This window comes from Crocuta crocuta, unplaced genomic scaffold, assembly GCF_008692635.1.
Source record: "Crocuta crocuta isolate KB4526 unplaced genomic scaffold, BGI_CrCroc_1.0 scaffold330, whole genome shotgun sequence".
In the NCBI taxonomy this organism is placed as follows: Eukaryota; Metazoa; Chordata; class Mammalia; order Carnivora; family Hyaenidae; genus Crocuta; species Crocuta crocuta.
Genome location: NW_027530521.1, coordinates 4,438,043 through 4,465,306, shown reverse-complemented (window position 1 = coordinate 4,465,306; position 27,264 = coordinate 4,438,043). Strand labels below are relative to the sequence as shown.

Here is a 27,264-nt window from a genome sequence, read left to right as displayed (position 1 = left end):
GGCGGCGGCACTGGCGGCAGCTGGAGGCGTAAGAGTGCGGGTCGCGGGCTTGGAGAACTTCAGAGGTGGCGGTGGCGCCGGCGACGACGACGACAGCAGGAGCGGGCCCTGGGCTTGTCGCTCACCATGCCGACAGTAGAAGAGCTTTATCGCAACTATGGCATCCTAGCCGACGCTACGGAGCAAGTTGGCCAGGTAAGTCCCCGAGCGGCCTGCAGGGCCCGGCGCTCCGCGGCCTCTCGAAAGCGCTCCCCGCGCCGGGCGGGGGCTGCTGCTTCGCCCTCCTGCGGGCTCCCAGCCGCCCCGGCTGTTTTGGTCGGAGTGGGCCCCACGGGGAATGTAAACTCCCGCTTGGCCGCGGAGAGCGCGGGTTCCGATTCCANCATCTTGAATTTGTTATACCATTTTTCAGATGTAACATGGCAAAAAAAAAAAAAAAGAGAGAGAGAGAAAATAACCTGCTATTAATTTAGAAAGAGTGCTTAAGCAGACAGACAGAAGTTTGTGAAAAAAAGAAGAGGGGCCGTTTTGCCCAGATTTTAACAAGGACTTAACGATTTCATTTATTCAGTTCATTTTTGAGCGCCAGGTGCTGTGCCGGGCGCTAGAGGCACAAGGTAAAGTTACTGGTGCTCTCCGGAATGTACCTTTAGTGAGTGAGACTACTGATAAATAAGAAAGATACCCCCCCGCCCCCACGAAAAGTGTAGTACAGAAAATATAACAACCGTGCAGTGGCAGTGGGCAGGGGCGGGGAAGAGTGAAATTTTAAATAGAGTTGTCTGGCAAGAGCCCTCCGCGGTGTTTGCCCGAAGACACACAGTTTCCGNGGGGGGCGCGTGTGTCTATGTTCTTAGGGAAAGAACCAGGCTCTCTCGGGGGTAATCTTGGTCATTGTTGTTAGAAATTCTACGCGTATCTTTTCAGTACTTAGAACTTAATGCCTTTCATCTGTTTACGCATCCCGTGGAGTAAGAAGTGGAAGATCCTATAGAGTCTACTAACGTTATCAAGGCGGTGGCACTGCCCCTCCCAGCCCCCTTTTTCTGGACGTAGGTAATTCAGGCAAATCTTTTTTGAGCTAAACAATAAAATTGTGACGTCAGGGCCTTATTTAAACTTAATCTAGAATTGCAAATTTACCAGTTTGAAGTACTAGTTCATTTTCCTTCAGTACATATTTTCATTTCAGTAGGGAATTTTGACATCGTCAGTGAGAAATACTAACAGTCTGTTGTAGACTAATATAGAGTGGGTCAGTACTGAAGGAGACATTTTCTACCCATTAAGACAAGATTGGGAAAACTATGATCAGTCATATTTTGATTTTGTTGTTGTTCCTAGAAAGATGTGGTAGTGAAGATATTCTCATTCATTGTGACTGAGTTGAGGGAGATATAGCAAACTTTTCTACCCAAAATTGAGCGTGTTGCAGATCAGCGGAGGAGATGGGGTAAAGCCTACAACAGTGATTGTCAGTTTGTAGATGCTGCTCTCCCAAAGAGGTGTATCAGGAATTTTTTAGGGAAACTTGGAAACTATATACACAGTCCATTCCCATTCCCCCACCCTTATTCTTTGCTGGATAGCAAAACGGTTGACGGCCACCTTCTCAGAGAATGAATGTTAGGGCAAACAGAAGCCAAACTGGAATTTATATATTCACTATGAATCACTGAGAGTTGCTCACATTTTTCTCTTAATGTCATTTTTAATCTCTTAAAAATATATATATTTGGAAAGAGCGTGCGCGCACATGTGTGGGGAAGGCGGGGGGGGGGGAATCCCAAGCAGGCTCTGTGCTCACAGCACAGGATTGATCACCAGAAGCGTGGCTTGATCCCATGAACCCTGAGATCGTGACCTGAACTGAAATCAAGAGTCAGACCCTTAAGCGGCTCAGCTGAGCCACCCAGACACCCCTCATGTCATCTTCAGTCTTAATACCAGGTAACATTGAGAGTTCTCCCTCAAGAGGTCAAAAATGTCTTTCTCAAGGCAAAAATCTGCTTTTAATTTAGGAAGAGGGGTTAGGAGACCGGAGTTTGTGAAAAACAGAAGAGGGGTTTTTTTTCACTCAGACTGTACTGAGGGCCCACAGTCTCATTCATTCAGTACATTTTCTCAGTGCCTACCACTACCAAACGCTGTGCCAGGTGCTACAATTTCAGCAGGATTCCTTAGCACAATGGGAAAGCAGTACCTTCGTGACACCGTAGTGACAGCTGTCAGGCAACTGTTGGAGACAAAAAGCCCTGCGCATAATTTAGGGTAGTGATTTTCTCAGCCTCAAGTAGTGAATTCTGGGAAGACTGAAACTGGACTAAACCATAATGGCTACTAAGTCTGCTCTATGGTGTAATAACTTTTGCTGTTAGAGAAAATTCCTAAAACTTCTCACCAAAAAAAGATAGTGGGTTTCATCATCCTGCATGTGAATTTTAACTAAAAGCAAGTACCAACTTAATGGAAGGAACCCCACTGGCTGTTCTTTAAGGAGGGAAAGTCTATACGTTCTTAGTGTAGCAAAGCCTGACTTGCATGTTATCTTAGGAGGTTTACGGTCAAGGGTTAAGTTTCCTGGCAGGTACCTATCCGGACATTTCTGAGGCTATATTTGAGTTTTTAGTCTAGAACTTTCTTCTGACATTTACGTTAGATTTCATCCTTTGTCGAAGAGCTGAGCACCACAGCTGCTCTTGCTGCTGCCCAGGGGAGTGCTGTCTTCTCCCTGTCGGTACGCCTTTGAGAGTCATGCTCTCTGAATATATCAGGAAAAACACAAGTTCTCCGAGGTTTTCAGCTAATTTTCCTCTAACAGATTAGACTTTTCTCTTGATGAACCTCCTTGGCACTGTGTATTCATTTATTGTACTTCATGTTTGTATTTTATTTCATGTGAGGGCTTTCTTATTTCCTTACTAAATTATAAAGTCTTAAGGTTAAGGGTTAAATTGTCTTATTTTTTTGTTTTTCTCCTTGCACTGTACCTTCCACTTCAGTAGACATTTTTTCTTTAAAGTTGAAGAAATACATTAAAAGCAAGAACAGATACAATTTACTGTATATATTATAACTACATAATTATATTAGTAAAGTTAATAATTATACAACTAATATAATATGTCCTATAATCATATATAAATGTAATTATTGTATGTGTGTATTCATACATGAAACAAAAACCTGTTTACAAGGATTATCTCTTGTGAATGAAGATGAGAACTTTATACACTCACACATCATGTATTTGAACCATGAGCGTGTGTTTTCTAATAAGCAAACTTCAAGTAATAGATTCAACACCTCAAAACCTTTCCCTCCTTTTTTCCACCTGCTCTTCAGCTCCCCTTCCGCCAACTCTGCCTCCGCTACTCCTTCAGGTCTCCTTGCTCTGCCCAGTGTTCCTTTACCTCCCTAACCCCCTTTTCACTGTGCTCTGGCCATGACAGAGGAAGCTGTTGTCCATTAGTATTTTACATTTGTTTCTAATTTTTCTGAATTTACTTAATTTTTAAATGTAGTATACTTATTACTTTATATGTACTTAGCTATATATGTATACTATATAGCTATATATATTACTGTATATATACTTAGCTTTGTATTACGTAGTCAAAAACATTTTAAAGTTAAAAAAAAATACCAAATATCTGTGACGCGACTGGGGCAGTTAGGCTGAGCTAAGATCAATACAATGCCTGAACCCTGATTTCTCCTTTGTTCTGTTACACGGAGTACCCTGGCTTTTCAGAGTGGAAAAGTGTTAAGTTTGATTGACTTATATTTCATGAAATAGCACTCTTTTGGTGCCTTTTTTCCTGTGATTAAGCTAAAAATCACAGACGGAGTTCATATTCCCTCAAAAATCTGTAAAAAGTATTAAAATTGTCAGTAACATTGTAATAACGTTGGATGGTGACAGATGGTGACTACACTTATTGTTGTGAGCATCGAGTGATGTAGAACTGTTGAACATCTATATGTCAACTATACTTCAATAAGAAAGTGTTAATTTAATATTACAAACTACATTTATTAATTGAGAGAGAATTAATATAGCTTAGCGTATTCATTTTCTTTTTATGTCGTACTTGAGAAATATGTTTGTTGAAACTACATCCTTCTCTAAAATAATTCTTTATTACTTAGAAGCTGCATCCTGGTGTCAAACAAACATGGCTTTACCTGGCACGTCCCTGATCCTTTATATATATTGGTTGTGTTTTGACAATCACTCTCACAGATTTTTTTTATTTTAGAAGGTATCTGCTGAATATGGATCTAACTGTAGCTGACTTTTTACTTGAAAATATTGTAGTTTGCTTTTTTAAATTAGATATTGAAAGCATACACAAAACAGTTTTAGAAATGCACTCAAAATATTTACAATTAAAACTTCTNCTGAGTGTTATGTGGAAAGTAATTTGACAATAAACTATTAAAAAAAAAACTTCTTGTAAGTATCACATATTTATCTATCTAGCTGAACTATACAGTTGTGTCAGAAGAGAAAAAATAAGCTGTGGTGTGTAGTACTTGGAGTACTTTATTGTGGCTACAATCTACCTGTCACTAAATCACTGTGATCACTGAAAATGTCACTTCTATTTTGTTTCCTAAGTTGAAAACCAGAAGTGGGGTACCTGGGTGGCTCAGTTGGTTAAGTGTCCAACTGCAGCTCAGGTCATGATCACAGTTTGTGAGTTCGAGCCCCATGTCAAGCTCTGTGCTTACAGCTCAGAGCCTGGAACCTGCTTCAGATTCTGTATCTCCCTCTCTCTCTGCCCTTTTCCTGTTCATACTCTGTGTCTCTTTCTCTCAAAAATAAATACACATTAAAAAAAAAAAAAAAAGAAAACCAGAAGCAATAACTAGGGAGATTCTTTAAAAGTCTTGTCCCCATGCTACAGTTAGAAGACAAAGAGCTAGCAGTAGAACATTTTATTTTGCATTATCTACAGAGTGTAATGAGTTTGAAGTCTGCTAGTAACGTTTATAGAAATTATTTGATGAAACTGATGCCTACCAGTGGTAGATTTGATTTCTAGTGTGAATATGTTAAAATGTTTTAACTTTCCAAAGGCCTTGCTGTGTTTGGGATGCTATATCTGTTTATATGCCTATATGGAGCCTAGGACTCAAATTTTGCCTTTAATGGTCCTAAATCTGGCAAGCTTTCTTTGTCTCTTCCTTTGTTAATTAAGATCTCAGAACTTAAAGAAGCTTCGTATTAGGCACAGATCTTGACTTTAGACTCTGTCAGAACTGTGTTCAGGTCTGGATCTGCTACCTGTCTAGCTATGAAGCTCTGGACAAATTATTGTACTTACTGAGCCTTGGTGTTCTCATCTGAAAAATAAGGATAGTGGTAACCCCTTACTCCTGGGATTACTGTGAGGCATGTACACAAAGCATCATTCAGTCCCTGGTAAGCTTTCACTACATGTCGCTAATGATTCCTTTTTATTCTACCAGATGTTTCTTTTTTTTCTCTTGACAAGAGAATGAATTGTTTGAAGTAAGGTTTCTTCATTTAATTTCAGACAATGTAAGGGGTTCCCACAAAAGGCTTTAAAGGTAAAGCTTTGTTAGAGTTAAAGGAAATTGGACAGTGATACCCTGTAAAAAGTAAGGATGTCAGAACTATTTAAAACCTTGATTTTATGGAGTCTGTCTAGAAGACATGAGGGAAACCACAGGAATGTGAAGTGGTAGAAAAGTTAGCTGTAATTTTTCAAACCTTTGCAATAAAAAGTATGTAATATACTTTAAAGTACTAACTCCTGAAGGCTGATTTTGTTCCTGCACTTTATGAGGAAACTAACCTAATTCAGAGAAATTTTTCTTATTCAGGAGTTAGTGTTATGTTTACGATATTAAAATTTGTCAATTACTTGATGGAATTTTGTTTTAGAATTTATGTTTTTTAGATAGGTTGGCAGTATATGAACTTTTAAAGTTATCGAGTATTTTTGTAGAATATATTAAAATCCATACCTTTAAAAGATCTAATAATTGTGACCATACACTTGATACTAGAATACTTGCTGATAGTAAAAACAAAAAAAAAGTCTTGGGATTGTACTGTACCTAAATAACTTTGTATTTTACTTTTTTTTTTTTACTTAACATAATATTGTCCATAATTACTATAAAACTAAAGTTTATTGGATGTTTATTGGTTGTTTTCCTTTTGAAGGCATGAGGTATCTAAAACACTTAAAGTACTGCTGTGAACAGAGTAAACACTATGCTGTATGCACATTAGGTATCATTATTCTAATGTTTACTGTTGTGCAGTAATTAGAAGTTTTACCCGTATGTCCAATCATAAGATGTATCTAGACTCTCAGTATTTATTACTCTTATTTGCCAGCTTGTTCATTGTCATTTAATAAAAGAACTGGTTTGAAGGCAAGCGTGTTAGGGGGATTGGGACCTTGTCGACTCTTCAATGATGGGTATCTGAGGGAGAGAACTTCTGAAGTTTTTTGGTTTTTTTTGTTTTTTAATAAGGAAACAAATGAGCTTTGAATGTATCATTGTAATAAAAAGTTAAATATGTGGCATTAGAATTTGTCTTAATCCAAAATTGTCTACCTAGAATGATTATTTTCATATTGTAAAAATATGAGGCTAGGAAAAAAAGCTTCCTAACCTTTCTGTTATTGCTTAATTTTCAAGATTGTATTCTCTCCATATTCACCAAGGTGCTAATTGAAAATATATAAATATGATTATGTAAATGTAATAATTCTTTGAGAATTCTACAATATTCATTATAGCTCTTAACCATGATACAGTCACAGGATTAGGATCAGAGTGAAGTTGGGTGCATCAACAGATGTATTTGCTTTTTCCATTTAAAATTCAGGTCATCCTTTTCTCTTCCCCAACTGACAAATAATGCGAGGGACAGGGAAGAAGATGTTAGGAAAGTAGATGTCCAATTTAAGCAATGAAACTGTAAAAATCAGCCCTATCTTTTAGCACTTGTAAAATTTTACTAATTTAATTTTTTTAAGGTTTACTTATTTTTGAGAGAGAGTTAGAGCATGAGCAGAAGAGCAGAGAAAGAGAGAGACAAAGAATCCAAAGTAGGCTCCAGGCTCCAAGCTGTCAGCACAGAGCCAGATGTGGGACTTGAACTCAGAAACTGTGAGATCATGACCTGAGCCAAAGTCAGATGCTTAACCAACAGAGCCACCAAGGTGCCCCAAGTTTTACCAATTTAAAGCAGACTTGAACAAGTTTGTTTAGTTTCCCATCCTTAAAAAAATGTGTTTCTTTTCTGCTTTATTCTTTCTTGCAGCATAAAGATGCCTATCAGGTGATACTAGATGGCGTGAAAGGTGGTACAAAGGAAAAAAGATTAGCAGCTCAGTTTATTCCGAAATTCTTTAAGCATTTTCCTGAATTGGCTGACTCTGCTATCAATGCACAGTTAGACCTCTGTGAGGATGAAGACGTATCAGTAAGTTTATGATTGATGCTTTTCAATGAGCTTCACGTGTTTCACTTGACATTTTCAGACACTTCTGTGTGTAGCTAATGTAATTGAAGTAGCCGTGGTATCAATGCACAGGGAAGTACTGCAGTGTGGTTTGGTGTGACACCATGCTGAAGCTTAAATCTATGTTTGAGAAAATGTTTTCTCTCTTTCACCACCTTTCAACTGTGAAAAATGCATAGACTCAAAATATTTTGTTTTGCTTATCTGTTATCCACTGTTAAAAATGGGTTGTGGCTCACATTTTTTCATAGATTGTTATATGTTGTGCACATGAAATTAGACTAATGTTTTTAATCAATTTATACTTGCTTAGATATTTAAAATATTCAGGGTTAGATCGTATACTTTCAAAATCCCTAAATATGGTGCATAGCAGAAAAATGGTCTGTGTATACTTACATGTGATTACTAAAATAAGAAAAAATAGTTTTTCCTTGGAACAGAATTAACCGTCAGCATTTCTGGCTGCTGACAGAGATTCTTAAGAACTTTCAACTATTATCTCCTGGCTTTTCAGATGCGGTTAGTGAATTGCCAACATTCCATACACAATTTGCTGCATATAACTCCTCCGTTTTTTTTAAAAAAAATATTCCAATAATAATAATACAGTTTTTAAAAATAATAAAATAAATAAGCCAAGACCACATATTTGGAATTAAGTACACAGTATATATTCACAAATGTTGTATTAAGTAGTCAATAGGGAAATTTTAATGTAAGAGTTACTGGATATGGCATTGCCTCTCCAGGTTCTGCACTATATGCCCAAAGGTGATAAAAATGCAACAGTTACATGTAATCAGTATATAAACTGTTGTTTATGATCTCAAATCTGTCTGCTCCAGTCAGTTAATTGTACTTAACGTCCCTTTTCACCACGTTTTGTTTTAGTGATTCTGTGAAGCTTGAATATTACATTGGAGCAAATTATTTCTAAAACTGAGAGAAGCCTCATGTTTTATATTTTGGTGATTCATATGCCCCTAATTGTGGTTTCTCTCTGATTTTAGTTTTCTTTCAAGTTTGGGGTTGTTTTCATTGATAGTATTTGGTTAATTTTTTGTTTAAAATCGTATTCAGATTCGACGGCAAGCAATTAAAGAGCTGCCTCAGTTTGCCACAGGAGAAAATCTTCCCAGAGTGGCAGATATACTAACCCAACTTCTGCAGACAGGTAAGGAATTGTAGTATTAACCTTTTATCTAAATGTAACTTCTCTTTGAAATAGTGACTCTGGTTTTAGCTTTATTGTTTCCCTTTTTGGCCAAAGGTGCTACTTTTGATAGAAATTAAATTCTTTTTTTCATTCAGTAGTTTGAAGCTTATTGGATTGTGATTATCTAATTCCTAGTATTGTTTTGTTTTGTTTTTAATTCTGTTCATAAAGACATAGTGACTAGAATCTTTTGGGAATTTTGATGCATCATGATTTTTTGCCCCAGTTTCCTGTAGTTTTTTAATTGTACCATCTTAACATAAGAGTCTTCCTGGTATGGCAGGTCAGGCTTTCAATAGGGAAGATGTATTTTCTTGGTAGTTGAGAAGAATGCTTAGTTACAGGTCTCTTCTCAGTGTAATCTGTGAGAAGCTGTTGAATCGTAGGTTTGAAAATGAAGCAAATGATATTTTTTATTCCTTTTGTACATTGTACTACTTTTTTTCTATCCAGATGATTCTGCGGAATTTAATTTAGTGAACAATGCCCTGTTAAGTATATTTAAGATGGATGCAAAAGGTAAGCCCACCTCTTGTAATAAATTGTGCTTGATGTGTTAAAAATTGGGGAGATTGGTGTTCCTTATTAAGGATAAAGTCAGATTCACCCAGAGACCTGTTTCATAAAAGTTCTCAGTGTTCTTTTAAAAAGCTGCTTAGCGCAAGATATTTGTGACATGAAAAACCAGCAGAAGTAATTGCAAAAACAGATCAAACTTTTCCATTAGAATTTTGTTGGAGGGGCACCTGGGTGGCTTAGTCACATAATGATTTCATAGTTTGTAGGTTCAAGCCTCACATTGGGCTCTTCATTGACAGCGCAGAGCCTGCTTGAGATTCTCTCTCTCAAAAATAAATTAATAAGTAAACTTTAAAAAGTTGTTTGAAAACTCCCTTTGCCACATTAAAGAAATTCTCCAAAATACCTGGGTTTATTATGAATAATGATTTAAAAAAAGAAAGTCGTTCTTTTTTTTCTAATGTTTGTTTTTGACACAGAGAGAGAGAGAGAGAGCACAAGTGGGGGAGGTTGCAGAGAGAGAAGGAGACACAGACTCTGAAACAGGGTCCAGGCTCCAAGCTGTCAGCACAGAACCTGACATGGGGCTCGAACCCACAAACCTAAGCCAAAGTTGGATGCTCAACCAACGAAGCCACCCAGGCACCCCCAAAAAAGAAAGTTATTCTTTTTTTTTTTTTTAATGTTTATTTATTTCTGAGAGAGAGAGAGGGAGAGAGACAGTGTGAGCAGGGGAGGGTCAGAGAGAGAGGGAGATACAGAATCTGAAACAGGCTCCAGGCTCTGAGCTAACTGGCAGCACAGAGCACAACGTGGGGCTCAAACCCCTGAACCGTGAGATCATGACCTGACCCGAAGTCAGAGGCTTAACTGACTGAGCCACCCAAGCGCCCCAAAGAAAGTTATTCTTAAACTAATTCTGAATCCATGAACAAAGCATATGATTACTGTTATGGTTGGGGCTATAGAAATTTCAGACTAATTTAGCCAAATCAGTGATATTCAGGATGCTTGTTAACTCACTAGAAAAGAAATATGGTTAAATGAGTTAAATGGAGAAACTTCATTACAATATAGAATTGACTTGCTACACACAACTATTTTTTTTGCAGGGACGTTAGGTGGCTTGTTTAGCCAAATACTTCAGGGAGAGGACATTGTTAGAGAACGAGCAATCAAATTCCTTTCTACAAAACTTAAGACTTTACCAGATGAGGTCTTAACAAAGGAAGTAGAGGAGCTTATACTAACTGAATCCAAAAAGGTAAGCTTCAGTCATCATTTAACAGGACTTCTGTAAAGCAAAAGAACGTATTTGAAATTAGTAGTATTCATTAGTGTATGTAGCTTTTGTATAAAAGTTCCATTAGAACCACCAAAGAATATCCAGCTTTTCTTCTGTTGTATTTTGCACGTTGGTCACCAATAATAATGAATTGGCATATTAAAGGGATGCGATCACATTTAAATCTTTTGTGGGGTTATCCTCAAAATTTATACATTCTTCAGCACTCTGTACAAATCATTTCCTTCAGGAAATTTTACCTAATTTCTACCCGTCTCCCCCATTTTAGGGTATTCTCCTGTAGTATTCTGGATCATTTCAAAATGAAAATGAAACACATTGAAGTGCCTGTTTTTTCATCTTACTCCATGAGCTCAGGAGACCATGCTTATTTGTGCTGCCAGCATCTAGCATAGTTAGAGATGCTAAGTTGACAAGATGTGTCACAGCTAACTTTTCACTCATAAAGTGCCAAAATTTGGAGATCGTTATTTTTATATATATGTTGAGGAAAATTCAAAATTTTCTCTAACAGTACCACTCCCTTGCTCACTGATGAGATTTCTTTAATGTGAGCGAAAGGAGCAGCTCTCCAGCTGGGAATTTCAATGCATGCTCTGGCTAGTAGTCTTGTGGAGTATGTTAGGATTGCTCATTTCTTCCGTCGGTGAACAGAAAGGCTTAGACTGACTCATATGGAGCCTTGAGACTTGCATGGCCTCATATTCTGTATACAGTTGCCATATTAATGTGAATGAGCTACTTTTATGTATTTAAAAAAAATTTTAAAAAAAAAAAAAAAATTTTGTTTGTTTAGAGACAGAGCACAAGCTGGGGAGGGGCAGAGAGAGAGACACACAGAATCTGAAATAGGCTCCAGGCTCTGAGCTGTCAGCACAGAGCTGGATGTGGGGCTCGAACCCATGGACTGTGAGGTCATGACCTGGGCCAAAGTCAGCACTTAACTAACTGAGCCACCCTGGCACCCCTGCTTTTATTTACTTTTAAAGATTTTATTTTTTTAAGTAATCTACACCCAATGTAGGGCTCAAACTTAAAACTGTGAGATCAAGAGTCATACGTACCCTCTACTGGCTGAGCTGGCCAGGTGCTCCAAGCTGCTTTTAAATACAGGAAACTGAACCTAATTTGACAGATGACTATAGAATTTTCCTCCCCCCGCCCCCATCGCCCTACCCCTTGCCCCGGTGAAGAGCCTTTTTAGATATCTTTTTTCTGAACTATTCTATGAAATTTTAATGCCACAAATATACAGTATCTGCTTATGCACTGTTTGTATATCTGTGCTTCATACATAAAAAAGAAAAATTGGATTCCAAGAACCACATTTTACCCCTCTGGAGACAGTATTGTGCCCTATTGAGGAGGTGTGGTGTGTTCTGAAGCTAAATTTGACTGAAGCCAGAAGGTGTCCTCTCATCAGTATTTCAGAAGTATTATTAGCAATCTGACTTTAGTAACTGAAATAAATTTGCTACACTGTTTTAATATTGATGTTTCCCATTCAAGTGATAACCATACTATTATTCTGAATTGTCTCTTTGCAGGTCCTAGAAGATGTCACTGGTGAGGAATTTGTCCTGTTCATGAAGATACTGTCTGGGTTAAAAAGCTTACAGACAGTGAGTGGAAGACAGCAACTCGTAGAGTTGGTGGCTGAACAGGCTGATCTGGAACAAACCTTCAATCCCTCAGATCCCGACTGTGTGGACCGGCTCTTACAGTGCACTCGGCAGGCAGTCCCCCTCTTCTCTGTGAGCTCTGTGTTTTATGTAGCTGTTGTTTTGATTACTCTATTAGCTTATATTTCTGTGGATTCTCACTTGAGGGTTCACCTCAAACCTTTTCATACAAGTAGTAATAGTGGAGTGAGTATTTACTGGGTGGGGTTGTTGAGAGCCCAGAGCAGCCAGAAATTTCTTTAAAATCTTGCTAGAGACTTTTTAAAAGTCTAGAGCATTGTGCATCATATTTTATGATTTGGCTGAGTTTCTAAACCATTTGGTTTAGTAATTTAGCTTTTTTTTTTGCCCTTAAATTTTGTAACAGATTGTTGTTCTAGGTAAATATACTCTTTATCTCTGGCTTTGTGCTTCTCTACTCTTGACACTTCCAGGATGTACATAGAATAGTTTGAAAAATAAAATTTAAAAGGACTCTTCCTTTTTGAAAAATGTACAGTCTGAAATTCAGCACTGAAATATCCCCCCAAAATTTGACCTGAGCATTAAGGACGAGTTTAAAAGTCTACAGACATCCCAGTGCTCCAGATGACTTTGGAGTACAGTGTATGTTGTCACAAAGGTTATTCTGGAGTGCTCTGGGGTGTGCGCCTTGTTGTATTTGTAACTATACTGCCTGATGCTGTGGTGCTCAGCATTTGTTGAATCACATTCTGCCATCACATTTGAGAGAATATTTCCCCCCTTTCTTTGACAACTAATGTTTTTTGTATTTTTGCAGAAAAATGTGCATTCCACAAGGTTTGTGACTTACTTCTGTGAGCAGGTTCTCCCTAACCTCAGTTCCTTGACTACTCCAGTGGAAGGCCTTGATATCCAGTTGGAGGTAAGAGAAAATGCCTGCTGTTAGTACTGAAAAGACATTCTCATGTTCTAACAAAAATATAAACCACCAACTAACTTAGAGATCTGATTTCTAAGAGACTAAAGGTGTGATGGCTAGCGAGTAATCTATCCCAGGAGTAATCACTTAGGGAATGCTTTATGGATTAGGGAATGCTGCAGTGGGAAAGCACTGCCTATAATGTTCATGATACTCGCTATCTTTGTAGCCTTGATACTTTTAAACAAGGTATTTAATTCATAGTTGTTCCTATCTCTATCCATATTGATAGACCCAGATTTAAACAGATTAACACAAAATATCTTTTATCCCTTCTCCAATAGAATTGATAGCTTTCTCCTTTGTATCTCAACTCTAATGTACATACACATTTTTTTTCACATTACATGTAACATTTTACATTTATTTATATCTCTCCACATTTAATTGATTCATCTCTATATCCCCAGAATCTGTTGTGGAGTCTGATTCTGAAAGGCAATTAGTAATTGTTGAATTGAGCTGAAATAATGGAATATATTTAGGCTAAAGAAGAGTACCACTGTTTACTGAGACTGTCATTTGCTTCAAATGTCCTGGGTTTGGCTTATTAGACTGGGATTGAGTATAAGAGAGGTGGACCCCAAGAATAGTGGCAATTTCCAGTGCTTTGAGTTAGTGTCCAAAGACTAAATTTAATAGCAAATAAGGCCTACTCTAAATATTCGTAAGTAATTCTTTGCTGTTAAGAGTTCTTCCTAGGTATCTCTTCATAGTACCCTACTAAGCTGTAACAGAAATCAGCCTTAAAAAGTTATCTATAATTATTCATATTTTACAGCCCTTGCCCATTCAAAAAAAAAAATACTAATAGCAGTGAATTGTGTGTTTTAGGTATTGAAACTATTGGCAGAGATGAGTTCATTTTGTGGTGACATGGAAAAGCTAGAAACAAATTTAAGGAAACTGTTTGACAAGTTATTGGTAAGAACTTTTTTCTTTCTTTATGGCATAGTAAGTCTATGTGCCAGAGTCTAATGGTGTGGTGTCATTTCTAGAGAACCAGCTTTTGAAATTCAGATTAGATAGAATAATTCTAGCAAGTGTTTTTAGTTGCTCAGGCCACATGTTACCTACTTTTAAAAGAGAATCTTTGGCATCTCTTCCGTTGTTGATACTTTGCATAAAAGATAACACAGGATTTATATAGTAGGTCTTTCTGCTATTCCTTTAACAAAATATTTTTCACATTTGCCCCAGGTCACCATCCAGGTTGCTGCCCAAGGCCAAGTAGCTTTAGCAGCCAGGAAATAAGGTCATCTAAGTCATAATTGTGGAGAAAATGGGCCATCTGATAAAATCATTATCTGCATCACCAAGTGATTTTCTTGTTGGATGTGAGCAGTTGTGTAACTGACACAGTGATAAGCATCAGACCTGTAGTATGAATTGACTTATCCCACATCCAGTGCTCTCTCTTACAGACGCGTATAACACCTGCTGGGGTGTTACAGCACTCCTATTGAATGCCTTTGGCAGTACTTGGAATGTAAGGAGAGTCAAACAGTGTAGTAGATAATGTTCAGAAAAGATTTTGGGAATTAGTATCAATTTCGGGGGCACCTGGGTGGCTCAGTTGGTTAAGCGTCTGACTCTTGATTGCAACTCAGGTCGTGATCTCATGGTTCCTCAGTTCAAGCCATGAGTCAGGCTCTTTGCTAATACTGTGGAGCCTGCTTGAGATTCTTCCTTTCTCTTTGCCCCTCCCCTGCCTGTGCTCTCTCTCAAAATAAATAATAAAAACTTTAAAAAAAAATCGATTTTCAATGGCAAACCTAGATTGAATCCTGACTCTTCAAGCTTACTAAGTCTTTCATCATAGAAAAATTACCTAAGCTCCAAGAATTCCAATTCCTTCATTTGCATAAGTGCTTAATAAATGTTAGCTACTTCATTGTCAGTGGTAGTAGTAGCAGCAGCAACTGTGACAGGGTAACATGGAGAGTTGACAGGCTGGATATTTATCTCTTAGGTAAAAGGGATATCTTACCTAAATTTATGATCTTGGTAGTTTTTAATGCTTCATGCCTTAAAAGCATGCCCTGTACTTACCTCACTATTTGTTAATAAATTTGCTGTAAATACAGCAGATTGCAAATATCTTTATACTTTCATCTTTTAGGAATACATGCCTCTCCCTCCGGAAGAAGCAGAAAACGGAGAGAATGCTGGTAATGAAGAACCCAAGCTACAGTTCAGTTATGTGGAGTGTTTGTTGTACAGCTTCCACCAGTTGGGCCGAAAACTTCCAGATTTCTTAACAGCCAAATTGAATGCAGAAAAGCTCAAAGATTTCAAAATTAGGTGATGTATGATTGAAGTGGTCCAGTCCCTGGCAAAGATGATGGCTGTCTTGACACTCCTTTGGTTTTGTGTTTGTTGGTTTTGTTTTTGTTTTACAAGAGTTCTCTCCCCACAGTGCCTTATCCCAGTAGAACAAAATGGAAGATCCATAAAACAGCAGTGTATATAAACCTGTGGCATAGCAAATCCATGTAGGAGGAAAGAACTTTTTCTAAAATGGACCTGAGCTCTCCTTACTTGCTTTATGATCCCCAGCAGGTTCCCAATCTCTCTTACCCCCAAATTGTCCTTAGCAGTTACATTAAATAATAATAGCACTTGCCTCATGGAGTTGTGGGAATATCAGAAAGTGAATGGAAAGCTTGAGCACAGTGCCTGGCACATGTGCGTACCATAACCTGGAGCTGCTGTTGGTGGTGTCTTAGAGTGTTCTGGAGGAGCACCACTGAAGAAATCATGTCATTTTTTTTAACAGCTTCATATCTTATATTTTGAAATCTTTGTCCACTATATCATCTGTTACTGTCCTCTACTCTTTGCTAAGGCAGAGGTTTAATACTTGGTGAAGCATTTGATAAGCAGCAGCAAGTTAAGAAATTACTCCACAAGTTAAATAATGCCAGGTGGTTAAGTGGAGTTCCTAGAAGTCAGCAGGGTGGAGCTATGTACTGCCCTTCTTCACCTATTATTTGAGAACAAACTTGAAAAGAGTTACCTAGGACCCTTTGAGATTTATATGAGTTTATAACAAATTCTCAGATCTGCAGTTTTGTTTTACTTTTAAGACTTTGGGATGTAAACAGGTCAAACACTGTCCCTTCTTGGCAGATAAATACATAGAGGTTAAGTGATTCGTCTAAGGTCACTTGACCTTCAACTGGCCAATGAAAGAGTAGAACCCAGGCCATCTGACTCTAATCTGTGGCTCCTGAATGATTCCACTGACCATGCCTTGCAGGTAACATAAAGAGCACAGACCTTTTCCTTGCCAGGTTGAGTATGGATTTGTTACCATTTTTGATGAAGGAAGACTGCTTTTATTTCACTTATATATCTCTTGGGATTATATATTGATAATTTAAAAACTTCTCAAAAAAATTAATCTTTACTAGTAAAGAACATTTAGCTATAGTATAAGATTCTCTGCATTTAAAAACAAAGTTGAAGTTGTAATTTGCTAATTAACCAGTACTTTTTTATTTAGGCTGCAGTACTTTGCCCGGGGTCTGCAGGTTTATATCAGACAACTTCGCTTGGCTCTGCAGGGTAAAACAGGCGAGGCCTTAAAAACAGAAGAGGTAAGAAGAATAGGTCACTTCTTGTAAAGAAATGTTTTATAATAGCCAGAGTGGATTACAAATTCAGACTCCAGGACACCTGAGTGGCTCGGTCATTGGAGCATACAACTTGATTTTGGCTCAGGTCATGATTCCAGGGTTGTGGAATTGAGTCTTATTTTGGGCTCTGCTTAAGATTCTCTCTCTGCCCCTCTGCCCTGCTCACATGCATGCACGCTCTCTCTAAAAAAAAGAAAGAAAGAAAAACATTCAGGCTCAATTCATGTATTGAAACATAGCAGGTAATACAAATCTATGTTGAAGATACGATGTTAGAAGATTACAGATTTAGTTATTTGCTAAGTTATATTTTTATCCTTGTTGAAATCTTTTGTTAAAACATTTCCAAGTTTGTGAACAGTGTTACCAAACTTAGATACATACCAGTCTTTCACAAGGTCTCATTACGATTGACATTTGTGATATTTAAAATTTTACCTTTTTGCTAACCAAATACCAATTTGCATTGAAAAAAGATTAAACTGCTAATTCTACGATAGACTGTATGGGGGGGGGGTTGGATTTTTCTGATCTCACCTATTTTGATCTTCACCCCCCAATCCTAATGAAATATTTTAAGCTTTCATTGTGTCTTTGTCTAACTTAAACTGATTATTTCTAAAACAACTATGCCCATATGACCTGTCCCTCACTCATTTTTTTTCAGATAAATGGTAAAAAACACTAATGTGAAGGGAATATAAAGATTATTTGCTTTCTTTGCCATCTCTTCACTGGTTTAGATTTAAAAAATGGGAATAAGCAGAAATGATTCTGAAAGAGAATTACTCTAGTTCTATATGGGAATGGAATATGCATTATAAAAGTTATTGGCACTTTTTCTTTTCCTTTTGCAGAACAAGATTAAAGTTGTTGCATTGAAAATAACAAATAATATCAATGTTTTAATCAAGGTAAGGCTTCCTTTCTTACCGAGTCCTCCACTAGAAAGCTAGTGCAAGAGGTTGTCCATGTGTCTTTAGGTCTATAATAGTACTATTAAAGCGAGATACCATTGTATTCCAGATGTTTGGCCTTTTATTTATTTATTTTTTAAATGTTTTATTTTTTTCTGAGAGAGAGAGAGACAGCCTGAGCAGGGGAGGGTCAGAGAGAGAGGGAGACCCAGACTCTGAAGCAGGCTCCAGGCTCTGAGCTAGCTGTCAGCACAGAGCCCAACATGGGGCTCGAACCCATGAACCCTGAGATCAAGACCTGAGCCGAAGTCAGACGCTTAACCAACTGAGTCACCCAGGCACCCCATGTTTGGCCTTTTAAACCTTTATGCTTTTTACAATACCAAGTGACACTTCTGTAACTATTATAAAGTCGTACATTGTTTTATTTAAAAGCTATTGCAGGGGTACCTGTGTGGCTCAGTTGGTTGAGTGTCCAACTTCAGCTCAGGTCATGATCTCACAGTTCATGGGTTCAAGGCCCACATCGGGCTCTGTGCTGAATGTTTGCTCAGAGCCTGGAGCCTGCTTTAGATTCTGTCTCTCCTTCTCTCTGCCCCTCCTCCACTTGTGCTCTGTGTCTCATAAATTAATAAATGTAAAAAAGAAAAAATTAAAATTTTTTAAATCTGCAGAAAATACTGCAAAGGGAGGCGTGCAGATTTTTTTCTGGCCCAAAGCATTGAAGAAAATACATTTAGACTCAGAAACTTCACTGACTTAAGTTCTGGTGGTCTTAATATTTTCAAATGGCCAGTAAAATTCAAGTCTGTGGAGCACATGAAATGTTTCTCTGTGGTTCTTTTCTGTTAACTTGTCTGTGTAATAAATTGAGAGCTTTCTGTACTGTAGAGTACGGTGTATCTTACCATTAAGCTATAAATACCCTTCAGTCCTATTTACCCTCCACAAGTGTCCATAAACCTAAACAAAAGACAATCTGAGAAAAAAACAGAATCACAACAAAGTAACCATCATTTTTGTTCCTACAAGTTAATGTTCTTATAGCCAGGTAGGGAAAAGATATATTTGTTAATAGCTAGAGCACAAACCTGACAGTCACAAAATTAGGACCAGTGGTGTACCTTAACACCAGTCTGGTAAAGATCCCATGGAATAATTATTTTTTTATCAGAAGAGAGAGGAAAACTTTTCAGAGAAAGCAACAGTGAGACATTGAAGGAGGAGTTTATCATGGAAAGAGAAGAGGTATGAACACTCTCATCTCCTAAGAAAACTTTTATAATAGCCACCACTTTTTTCAAACCTTAAGTATAAATTAATAATTTCAAATAGTGAATTCGTATATTAAAGTGTGAGATTTTTGAGAAATAATTTATATATGTTTCTGTACAAGTTTAAGGCATACAACATGATTGGTATACCTATATGGTGAAACAATGACCAGAGTCAGCCAGCATCCATTTTCTCATATGAATTAGTAAAATCCCTTTCTTAATAACATCACATGCTAAATTAGTCCAGCTAGAAATCTCAAGCATTTTTAATTCAAAGGACTTTATACATTGACTGATACCCTACATTTATCTGGCACGGTGGAATTAAGTTTTATATAGTAGGATGTGGTCTTTTGTAGCATATTTAGCTGTGGAAATAACTCAGTTTACGTTTATTAGATTTTACCCACATATAAAGTAAGTGATTTTTACATAGCTGATAAGAATGTTAGGTGAAATACTAAGAATAGATATGTATAGAAATCTATCCAAGTTTTGAGGATATCATGAGGTTAGATTACTTCAGTTCTCGATTACTTCTAACATTTAAATTCAGCAAACATTTGCATTATTACATATTGATAATTTCGTATTTAAATCCTGTGGGTTTTTCCTTTATTGGTAATTTGGAGTTATTTAAGAAAAACAGAATTAGCCAGGTCTTTAGTTTTGTTTTTTTTAACTGCTTAAAAGTCTGCAAAAGCAAATGCAGGCTGTACCGTTCTTTTTCCATTAAAGCACCTTGACAATTGCATCTGTGCAGAAGAAGTCCTTATTTATTAACTTTATTAAAGCTGATACATTTTGCTCTAGAACTCAAAATGACCATCATTTACAAAAGACTTAGCTACAGTTTCTGAAGTGATATACACAAAGTAACATTTAATGAAGTGTAATAGATGGAGTTTCTAAAAATTGTTTACTTTTTCTATTGCAGTTTTTTTAGGTGAACAAGAAGGATAGATTAAAACTTTCTCTCCTCAACTGTGTCTTTAAGATGTCTCTGTATTTCTTACCCTCACGACCAAATGTGTTAGAAATCTTGCCTCATTTTGTCTTTTCAGGATCTCTTCCACATTCCTCCTTCTTATAAAAGCACCGTAACATTATCCTGGAAACCTGTGCAGAAGGTTGAAATTGGGTAAGATGTATTTAAAAGACATTTGAGTGTTCTAATATTTATGATTTACAAATATGAAAATCTGAATTTAGGTGTTATATTTACTGTACAAAGTGGCACTTTATTTAAATAATCTAGGTAAGATGTTAAAATAGGACAGTTAGAAGCAGGACTTAAACTGTAAGGTCTAATTGCAGTATCTATCAAATAAACTGGTGGAATACAACACTGGAGTTTTCAGGCTTGTCTGTACTCCTGTGGCATAACTAGACTTCTGACAAGTTTTATAAACTGAGTCATTTGCCTATTTAGTTCTTGAAGCTACGTATTCCTTAAAGCCTTGTAAATGCCTTCTGACATTGTCTGCATAACTAAGGCGCAGTTAATTTGAATATATCAGAACATTATTTCCCTTTTTCTGATGTGACTGTCTTTAGGATGTCTTTTGCAACCCATGCACCGAATTACATGTGTATTAATGGCCTCTAGTGATAGAATTTTTTTATTCCAATATTTCTTACCATTATAGGCAAAAGAGAGCCAATGAAGATACGACTTCTGGTTCACCACCCAAGAAATCTCCAGCAGGACCAAAAAGGGATGCCAGGCAGATTTATAATCCTCCTAGTGGGAAATATAGCAGCAATTTGAGCAACTTTAATTATGGTGAGCGTTTCCGTTTGTGTACAAGCAATATGAGAAATTAGGCAGAAACCGTTGTGCTTGATTTAATTATTAACTGTATGTAGTAATGTATATAATAGCTCTTTCCATGGATTTTTCTGAGTTAGCTTGGGGAACTAACTCAAGCTATTGGGGAAACAAGTGACCCCATTCCTTTATAATCCTCCCTTGTAGACTTACTGAATTGAGCATGCAACACTAAGAACTTGGAAAAGAAAAATCCTCCACTTGTATTCAGAGGACGGAACCAAAAAAAAAAAAGTTGACACGAACCATCCATTCCTCATTCTCCCTATTGTAACTTCAGGCCAAGACATTCTGTGCATTCTCCCTCAGGAGTAGAAATAGCTTCTGGCAGATGTGATGATATTAATGATCCTTCTTGGACCTTATCTGCCTACTGCTTGTCCTTCCATCTCCTTAACTACTACAGAAGAAGTCCTGGAAGTGGAGTCGGATGTTAATGTGTCACCTGGCAAGGACAGTGTGTCCCGTTGCACTCTCCCCACTGCCTGGAGTGCAGTCTCCCTGTTAACTGTAGCCACTGGTGCCAGGAGAGCTTCCCTCCAGTCCATTCTCTCCCACTGCTGTGGAAGAAGAGACGTTGGTTCCGTATTGACTTGTATCCTCTTAGATCCTTTCAAAGAAGAATGGATGAAAACATCACTGAGTCAGCTCCTTAATCTTGTTTAAGAAGACAAATCTTAATAATACTGGCAATCAAATGTAATTAGGATGGGTCTTATTTATCAGTCAGAATTAATTCTGGAGTAATATCTTTAAAAAAGTACATTCTGAAACATAGTTCTCAATAATTGTTTTCAAGGTGAGATAATCGTGACATTAAAGTCTTCGTACAGTAAATTCCTTTAATATCTGAGCAAGCAGCTTACAGAAAGTTGATTTTTAGATTGTGAAATGAACCCTTCTACTTGTCAGACTCTGGCAAATTTAGTGTGGGAAAGATCACTGAATTCTTAACTATGTAAATGTGCATCTCAGCCTCTTACTTGAAAAATGGGGATAATACAGAGCTCTTAAAAACTTCAAATAAGAGGGGCGAGAAAACCCTAAAGAATATTTGTGCAGACATTTTGTAAATGGAAAGGATTCTGTTACTTCACTGCAACAAAGATGGTCTTTCACTTGTATGATTTGTGGTGTCTATCGGAATTATTCTTAGAAACCACTGTTATCTCAGATACTGTCTTCATTTGACTTAAATGAAAGTAGTCAAGAGCTATGACAATACATGGAGAATTGTATTCCTTTTCACTTGGGCAAGTGAGTTATTCTTGAGTTGCCATGAGGATTCTGCCCTATGAAACTTAATGCCTATTTTATGGTGAGAATTAGATGACATATGCATGTGGAAAAGAGATGTGAAAAATGCAGAGCCTTAGATTGTGATTCTTTTTTTCCACTATCAGTGTGAAAAAAATATTTTTTGTGTCTGACATTATAGCCCCTTAATATTCTTAAAGGGGTCAACCTTGTAGTTGGGGTGGTGGTCATAAACACAACTACAAAGCAGACTAAATCCTCGTCTTTTTCTTGGAAAGAAGCAGCCGAATTTCTGCTGGCATTATACATTTCAGATGTGAACGTTAACAGGCTATAAGTATTCTCACAGTGGCACTCTCAAGAGTTTTCTTGGCTTTCTTTTACCCATTGAGTTGAAAACAGTTTTTGATACTACAGATGAGATTTGGTGGACTTAATCTACGTCAAGTTTTTTCCTACCTTCTTTATGTCCTTTCCTTAGGAAACTGACAGTGTGTCCGGAAGAAAGAAGCATGGTGCATTTTTTTCTTCTGGGATGTCATTGTTGCCTCAGAATTGGAGGGGAGAACATGTTTTATGTTCTCAATGTCTTTTAATACATAATTTTGTTAACCACTTTCCAGTGTTAAAGTTATGTATGCTGAGGGATTAGGAAATTGACTCCTTTTGATTATTAGAGAACCAAGTAGTATTAATATAACTGCCTTATTACAGTGAAAGAAGTAGGCTGTGTCAGTGTGAGAGGCCTGAACTCTTTCATCATAGAAGAAGAACCAGAATTGGCAATTGTTCTTTGAGTCCAGGCAGGCATATGTAGACATTTTTGTCCTTATCCAAGTATATCACTTTACTAACCAAGGTCTCTTACTTGCTTTATAAAAATTAACTCAGTTCAACTACTTGGTGCATTTTTAATCAAATTATTTATAAACACCTGCCCATGTTTAGTTTTCCCTCCTACACAGAGTTGCTCTGTAACCCGGAAGTACTAAGCATGGTATATTTTGTGACTTGTGTCCTGCATCTTTTACCCATTTTGAATGTAAAAATAACTTTTAAAGTATCATTTTAGCTGGGAGCAGTGGTTTTTTTAAGTAAGTAATGTAAGCTTGAAACCACTGAAGAAATCATGAAAGTGCAGAATGGTTCCTCAGGATGGAGCTCTTGGGAAAAAAAAAAATTTGGAGACTCCCTGAACGGTGTAGAAATCACCCATTGCAGGTAAAAAAGAAAGAGACCATATAGAGAATGATAACTATGTCAAACAGTATCTTCATACAGTGTATGTAATATACTCCTTAGATATAGTTGAACAATAGAGGGTAAGTAACCCAGTTCTGCACTTTAAAGTTGATTGAAAAGCATTTGAAAGGGTGAGTTTTAGTAGTCAGTTTATACATAATAATGATATTTATGAAGATAATTTCTTAAGCGTGTTGTTAAGTTAACTGAGAAATGAAGGTTTTATAATGAGCACGGTAGGGAGAGAATGTGCCTAACATCTGCATAGATGAGGCCAATTCTTAGAAATGCTCGAGTTACAGCCTACATAAGGGTTGCTATACGCCCTGATGCACTCTTGCATTTCTGGGAGAATCTTACCCTCAGACCACCTCTGATTTTCTCAGTATATTCAGGGAGTAACAAACTTGATGGTTTCATTTAAATGGCTTTTGAACTCATCAGCTCAGAAAAATGTGTCCTGGCAGGAGAGATGACTTTGAAACAGATCCCATTCTAGTACACATGTAAATGTTGGCTAAGCTGGGGAATAGTCGTTACTTTTCTAACTCAAGGGTTGCTGGAGGAAAAAAAAAGACATCAAAACAGTACCCAAATAAGGTATCATATTTCTAACCATAATGCCCACCATACCCCCCAAAAAATGGATTGCAATATGGACTTAATAGGAATTTTTCAAGTATCCATCCAACATTATGGATCCAAAATGGCAACACCTGGTGGTTTTTATTGCTCCTACCAAGACTGCTGCAATGAGGAAGTTTGAAAGTTCAATGAAGAGATTTGATTTCTGGAATTAGAAGTTTGAGACTCTTAACTCATTTATATATAATGTAAAGTCCAACCTTGCTGGTAACTTCAATTAGCTTTCTTCACTGGAGAGATTCCTTTAAGGAATATTTTTCTGGAGCTATAAAAGAGACTAACCAATGAATCAAAGACTCCTTCTACTGTATGACACAAGTGACTTGATTTTTCAGCAAAAGATATGCTTAATTTACATTACTAATCTGAATACTGTATACTTACCACCTTTTGGGCCATACTCTGAGCAGCTCATGTAGCTGATAAAGTAGTGAGAAAAGCTGTCGACATTTATATAAGCATTTTTATGAGTCCAGGTGCTTGATATATTGCGACCAAAACAAATTGCCTATTCACAGCATTTCAAAGGTACATTTTTCAGTCTAGCTTAATTTTTCAAAATTGATCATTGATAATTTAAGCTATTTTGCACTCATGGCACTAGCTTTGGAGGCCAGTGGGATTTTTGTTAATTCCATGTTAAGTATAGAGTGTTTAATAATTTAATTATCTTTGATAGTGATAGGCACACCAGTAACTAAGAAATGCAGTTATAGCATTATCACTTTGAAATACCTAGTTAGGAGGATACATTTAATTGAGTACCTATTCTGCATAGATTTGGCACCTTGCCATACGTGTGTATGTATGTTGCTCTGGTTTATGCACACATTGAATTTGTAGACAAGCAGAATACCAGTGCTGCTTTACAGAGTCTACTGCTACATGCAGAGCTACTAGCTACATTTCTTCTGTATTTGCTTTACCATGAAGTCCTGAGCAAGACCTAAACCCTTGTTCGCTTTTTCGTAGAGCAGAGAGGAGCCTTCAGGGGAAGTAGAGGTGGCCGAGGTTGGGGAGCACGAGGAAATCGTAGTCGGGGAAGACTCTACTGAATAAGACATCACATTCTTCAGCATTGTCATGAGCTTAATATACTTAAATTCTACTACTCATTGGATTGCCGGGGATGTCCCTTTAAAAGGACTGCTGCCTTCAGCTAAAAACTTAATGTTCTTTATACCTTTGTATGTATGATCTACTTTTGTAACAGACCATGGTTGTGTCCAAGGTAAAAACCACAGTGATATTTTTGAATGCTTTGTTCACAATCTTGACTTGTTTTTGCGATATCATTATTATTCAAACTTCATCTTGTGAATCTTTTACTTTCAACATCTTGGCAATTTGTTACTGAAAGCTATTCAAGTCTAAAATGTAATGAAATTCTGTCCATTTTTGGTAACTGGTAAAGATGATCAGTTGAAAGTTTATGGATTTCCTCTACCCTCTGTCATGTTTTTTTTTTTCTTTTGCCCAATATATGGAGAAGAGTAATGGTCAATCTTAACATTTTATTTTCATTGTTTTTTAAATAAAGCTGCTAGGCATTTCCTACCTAGTGTTATAAAAGCAAAATACTTATCAGCTTTCTTAAAATGTAGAAATGACATTACATTTTTAGGAAGAAGTAAGTTACTTTGCACTTCTTACTTAACTCTTCTCCATATGTTGATATAAACTTTGACTATGGATCTTACTATTTGCATAGAAATGTGTATGTATAANAGCTTTCTTAAAATGTAGAAATGACATTACATTTTTAGGAAGAAGTAAGTTACTTTGCACTTCTTACTTAACTCTTCTCCATATGTTGATATAAACTTTGACTATGGGATCTTACTATTTGCATAGAAACGTGTATGTATAATATACATACATACATAAGCATATGTGTGTGTGTGTGTGTGTATACACGCATGCTGTGAAACTTGACTACACAACATAAATCATTTTTTAAAATTCCTGGAACGGGTAGTCTTTGACACGGTGATGATCCTTTTAACTCTGAATCCATTGTTGTTACCTAGGTTTTCCTCCCAGTAGTGAGGGATTTTGAGTCAGTTGCACTTACATGATTATTGTTATTTAAAACTAAAAATAAACAAAGGCTGCATTTTCAAAGATAAATTTGGAGATCCCTGCTGGAGAAATACAGCCAAAATATTGAATCGGATGTACATATAGGTTTCTACAGGATGAGATAGAATAATTTAGAATTTGGAGATTTAATAACCAGGGCAACCCAGGAAAAGTGACTTGAAAACATGGTGTACCAATAAGTAAGGGATGCTCTCTCGGTTTGCTTTTGCCACTTTCAAGATTTTAACTTCTCAGGTTATTAATCAAAATTATTGTATAAGTTAGCTAATAGAATCTTTAGGTTAAAACAACAGACGGGGGGTTTGTGGAGTGTTTAATGTCATGGGCATTTTTAGTAGCATAGGCCCTTTGCTCTGCATTTGAATGTTCCATATATTTTTGTTCCACAGTTAATCTTCCCTCCCCCAAGTTTGCTATTCAGATTCAATGCCTGAATGACATTTTCTAGTAGTTTAACATATTTTTTGAGGAATAGCTTGTGATTCCAATGCAGGTGTCTTCATTACTCTTACCTCTACATTGGGGACAAAGCAAAACCCCTTTGTTAGAATTACTGCACATGTTTATGGGAAAAATATTTTTTAAAGACTAGAGTGATACAAGCGAGCAAAAGAAGTTGGTCAGCTTGACTATGGAGTGGTGGCAATAATCTCTAAAACATTCCAAAAGACTGAGCTGAACCTAAGCTCCCTTGGAATCTGAACATAGGAACATGGAATTGCCATTTGAAAACTGTGACCAGATAATCTGGACCTCAGACGCATCAGCCAGTGGCCGAAAGCCATTTCAAGTACAGTAACTATTGGGACTACAGTTACACAAATTTCAACATGAAGTGTAACTTTTTCTCTTTTTCCTTTTTAAAGCATATTTGTAAACTCAAAGCTGAGCAGAAGTGACTTTACTTTCTCAAGTTTGATACTGAGTTGACTATGTTCCTTCCTTTGCCACCTCATTGTCCCCCTTACCTTTCCTAAGGCAATAGTGCACAACTTAGGTTATTTTTGCTTCAGAAATTTGAATGAAAAACCTTCATGCCATGTATTTTTTTTCTTTTGCAAGACACCTGTTATCACCTTGTTCAAATGTAAATGTTCCCTTTATGCTTTTGAAATAAATTTCCTTTTGTAATTTTGTTTTGTGTCTTGATGTGTTATGATTATGTT

At 37.0% G+C, this 27,264-nt stretch overlaps 1 protein-coding gene and 1 long non-coding RNA gene across 3 annotated transcripts; one reads left to right on the top strand and one right to left on the bottom strand.

Moving 5' to 3' along the window:
• API5 (apoptosis inhibitor 5) lies at positions 1-25,457 on the top strand. 2 transcript variants are annotated; one of them, XM_077767471.1, is made up of 14 exons: positions 1-195; positions 7,316-7,477; positions 8,600-8,693; positions 9,189-9,254; positions 10,367-10,518; positions 12,108-12,314; positions 13,024-13,128; positions 14,020-14,109; positions 15,308-15,489; positions 16,694-16,787; positions 17,684-17,740; positions 20,085-20,161; positions 20,670-20,806; positions 24,973-25,457. In XM_077767471.1, the coding sequence occupies exons 1-14, from the start codon at positions 127-129 to the stop codon at positions 24,993-24,995; spliced, it is 1,515 nt and encodes a 504-aa protein (XP_077623597.1). In that variant the 5' UTR covers positions 1-126; the 3' UTR covers positions 24,996-25,457. The 2 variants fall into 2 exon arrangements, with proteins under 2 accessions (XP_077623597.1, XP_077623596.1); XM_077767470.1 differs by having other exon boundaries at positions 24,968-25,457.
• On the bottom strand, positions 16,663-22,795 carry LOC144234190 (uncharacterized). The gene is made up of 4 exons (XR_013335886.1): positions 21,297-22,795; positions 20,662-20,764; positions 20,037-20,139; positions 16,663-17,009 (listed from the first exon to the last, which is right to left on the bottom strand). It is a non-coding gene; the product is annotated as an uncharacterized LOC144234190 (long non-coding RNA).
• Positions 25,458-27,264: the final 1,807 nt, after the last annotated feature.

Bases quoted from the DNA above. Each gene is read 5' to 3' on its own strand.
- API5 (XM_077767470.1), top strand. From the start codon at position 127: ATGCCGACAGTAGAAGAGCTTTATCGCAACTATGGCATCCTAGCCGAC. The intron at 10,519-12,107 runs GTAAGCTTCAGT...GTCTCTTTGCAG, and splicing joins TACTAACTGAATCCAAAAAG to GTCCTAGAAGATGTCACTGG. The intron at 15,490-16,693 runs GTGATGTATGAT...TTTTTTATTTAG, and splicing joins CTCAAAGATTTCAAAATTAG to GCTGCAGTACTTTGCCCGGG.